This window comes from Dromiciops gliroides, chromosome 6, assembly GCF_019393635.1.
Source record: "Dromiciops gliroides isolate mDroGli1 chromosome 6, mDroGli1.pri, whole genome shotgun sequence".
Taxonomy (NCBI): Eukaryota; Metazoa; Chordata; class Mammalia; order Microbiotheria; family Microbiotheriidae; genus Dromiciops; species Dromiciops gliroides.
The window spans coordinates 20,306,579-20,310,173 of record NC_057866.1 but is presented as its reverse complement, the minus strand read 5'-3'; the positions used below and the strand labels follow the sequence as shown (position 1 = coordinate 20,310,173).

General features: G+C 35.7%; 1 protein-coding gene across 1 annotated transcript; it reads left to right on the top strand.

The window, feature by feature from the left end:
* The first annotated feature begins 2,662 nt into the window (after positions 1-2,662).
* Positions 2,663-3,595, top strand: LOC122730354 (olfactory receptor 5D13-like). Its single transcript, XM_043969452.1, has one exon. It carries the CDS (start codon positions 2,663-2,665, stop codon positions 3,593-3,595), a length of 933 nt encoding a protein of 310 aa, XP_043825387.1.

Below are 3,595 nucleotides of genomic sequence, written 5' to 3'. Positions count from 1 at the left end.
ATTATGATGGATTGAAGGATTGATGATGACTGGAGGAAGATAAGGATTGATTGATGAGAGAAGGGTTAAAAGAAGGAGGATTGATTGACAATGATTTTGATTGACTGAAGATAATGGTGAAGATTGATGGATAATGCTGGATTGATTGATTGATTGATGATGATGATGGCAAAATGCATAGTACTTAGGGGCAGAGCCAAGATGGTGGAAGAAAGGCTGAGACTCTCCCAGCTCACAGAAACCTGAACACATACCTCCAAAATAATGTGATAAGACAGCTCTTGGAGCAGCATAACCCACTTAAGAACAGAGTTATGCTCTTTTCCAGCCAAAGATGGATTAATTAGGTGACTGGGATCACCTGCTGTTTGGGTTCACAGAGGAGTACAGCCCATGGACCAGGACCACCCTCAGGCAGGCAGTGCCTCTAGAGACTCAGAATCTTCAGCTGCTTCTTCTGAAACTCAGGTCACAGACCAAGGGAAGGGTTTCCAGCTGTTGGGGGGAATATCTAAGGTCTCTGCTGCAACTGGGGAAGAGTGCCCACATTCTGAAATAGCAAGTTGGAGGACAGCCACCCAGTGGGGGAGGAGGAAATGCAGGCCAACTTCAGACCACAACAAGTCAGATTTCAATCCGACTTCTGTTTTCAGTTCAAAGAGAAAGCTGGCAGCTATTACTCAAAGGCCAGGCAGGCTGAGAAAAATCCTAATCACCCCCTGGGCTAAACTGTAGCTCAGAACAATGTATCCTGGAAGCAACACTATACTTTAAGAAGGAGTTAAAAGCCAAGAAAGAGGGGATCCAGATGAGTAAGCAGAAAAAACAGCAGACCATTGAAAGCTGCTTTGGGGCCAAACTAGACCAGAATACACCCTCAGAAGAAGATAATAACAAAGTTAAAGCTCCTGCATCCAAAGCTTCCAAAAAACAAATATATGGTATTTCTTTTGCTGGGCTATTATGAAGAAAATTCTTTGCCAATTTTAAGGTACTATATAAAAGTCATCTATTACTATTGATGCAATAATCAACCTTGTGGATTTATTTTAATGAAATCTCTCTTTAAAGTCCTATATGAATGTAGTTTACTACTTAAAAAAATAAAAGAGCATGATACTATCAGAAAGACCTGGAGGTACCTGCATGAACTGATGCAAAGGTAAATCTACTATATACAAAATAACAGTAATATTGTAAGATGATCTGCTGTGAATTATTTGGTTATTTAGAGCAATGCAATGATCCAAGACAACTTCAAAGGTCTTATGAAAAACACAATCCAACCACAGAGAAAAAAACCGATGGTATTTGAATAGAGATTGAAACATAATTATTTTTGTTACCTATTTTATCAGAAAAAAAAATGATCAGGATGCTATGAGAAAAACCTGGAAAAATGTACATGAACAAATGCAGAGTGAAATGTACTGTATACAAAGGTAACATCAATAATGCTAGATGATCTGCAATGAATGTCTTGGTTATTTTCAGCAATGCAAAGATCCAAGATAACTCTGAAAGGCTAATAAAAATGTCAATGCGTCTACAGAGAAAGAACTGATGGTATCTGAAAACATATTGAAGCATACTTTTTTTTTAATAGTTCCTTAATCTGAAGTTTTCTTTTTGTCTGTTTTCTTTCACAACCCAGCTAATGTGGAGATGCTGTGCATCATATATAACTTACATTGAATTGCTTTAGTTCTTGGGGGATAGAGAGGGAGAGAGGGAGGAAGAGAAGTTGGAACACAAAATTTAAAAGAAGTTGATGTCAAAATTTGTTTGTATATGTAATTTGGAAAAATTATAAAATTCTAAATGGAACAACAGTAACAACCTAATGAAGAAAGAAAGAAAGAAACAAAGAAAGAAACAAAGAAAGAACAATGTCTTGAGCTCTTTACAAAAATTTTCCTGTTTGGCTTTTACAACAAGCCAAGGAAGTAGTCGAACCTTGGAAAACTTTTAAAATGAGGAAACTGAGGCAAATAAGTTAAATCATTTGTTCATTGTTGGATTTGAGCTCAGGTCTTCCTGCATCCACACTTAGCATTGTCGCTTAAGTGCCTCTGTACCATACTAATGCTAAATAAGATTTTTTCATTAATGGACACATTACCTCAATTTTGTTATCAAACCAGGAAGTCTACTGAAATATAGTAGATTAAAAAAATCCTTCAGTGTATCTTTGCTACCAAATTCTCCCAAAGATCAAAAAGAGTAGAGAAATTGTTTAGTGATTAGAATATGTGTGTAAACACACACATGCACATGCATATACACATGAATATGCATATATAGGAGATATAATTAATATATACATATATGTTTGTAAATGTGCACATATGTGTATTTATATATACATGTTTACATATAAGCATAGATAATACTTGATCTTGTGAATTTATATTCTTCCATATATGAAGATTATTCACTCTCTCATTCTTTCTTTGGTTTCTTTCATATTCCAGTCTTTTCTCTCAATTCAAATATATAGAACTTGAGACTAAGTGCTAATATCAAAAAGAATCCTATTATTGTCTCTGTAATAATTATAAGAATGATAATTGTCAAATTCACTCCCATCTTTATCCTGTGTTCCACAATTTCATTTGTTTTACTTCTCATTATCAATTTTTAATTCTCTTCAACAGGAATCATGGTGACCTCTGACAACAATCAGAGTACTGCAGTCATGTTCATCCTTTTAGGATTCTCTGAATATCCACAGCTTAAGGTGCCCCTCTTTCTGTTGTTCTTCACTGTTTATGCAGTGGCTGTGCTGGGAAATGTAGGAATGATTGTGATCATCAAGATCAGTCCCAAACTACAAACCCCCATGTACTTTTTCCTCAAGCACTTGTCCTTTGTGGATTTCTGTTACTCCACTATTGTTGTACCAAAACTACTAGAAAACTTAGTTGTAGAAGACAGAAGCATCTCCATCAGGTGCTGCATCATACAATTTTCCTTTGGTGTCACCTGTGTGATGACAGAGATGGTCATGTTGGCAGTAATGGCCTATGACCGTTTTGTTGCTATATGTTATCCTTTGCTCTATACAGTTTATGTGTCCCCAAAATGGTGTGTTCTGCTAGTGACTGTGGCATATTCATGTGGTATAATTAATTCTATTGTACTCACCTATTCACTTCTTATACTGTCATATTGTGAGACCAAGATTATTGATAATTTTGGATGTGAATATTCTGTCTTCCTCTCTGCTACCTGCTCTGATAAACACTTCAGTGAAATAATGCTTTATATCATTGCAAATTTCAATATATTGAGCACTCTCAGCATTATCCTTACATCCTATATTTTTATTTTTGTCACTATCTTTAAAATGCATTCATCCAGTGGGAGATATAAAACTTTATCCACTTGTGCCTCCCACTTGACAGCTGTTACCATCTTCTATGGGCCCATGTTCTTTCTCTATTGTATTCCTAATTTCAAAAACTCATCACTTGTAGTCAAATTAGGATCTGTTTTTTATACTGTGGTGGTTCCAATGCTAAATCCCCTGATATATAGTCTAAGGAACAAAGATGTGAAGGGAACCTTCAGGAAGTTAACATATTTTAAATAA

Bases quoted from the DNA above. Each gene is read 5' to 3' on its own strand.
- LOC122730354 (XM_043969452.1), top strand. From the start codon at position 2,663: ATGGTGACCTCTGACAACAATCAGAGTACTGCAGTCATGTTCATCCTT.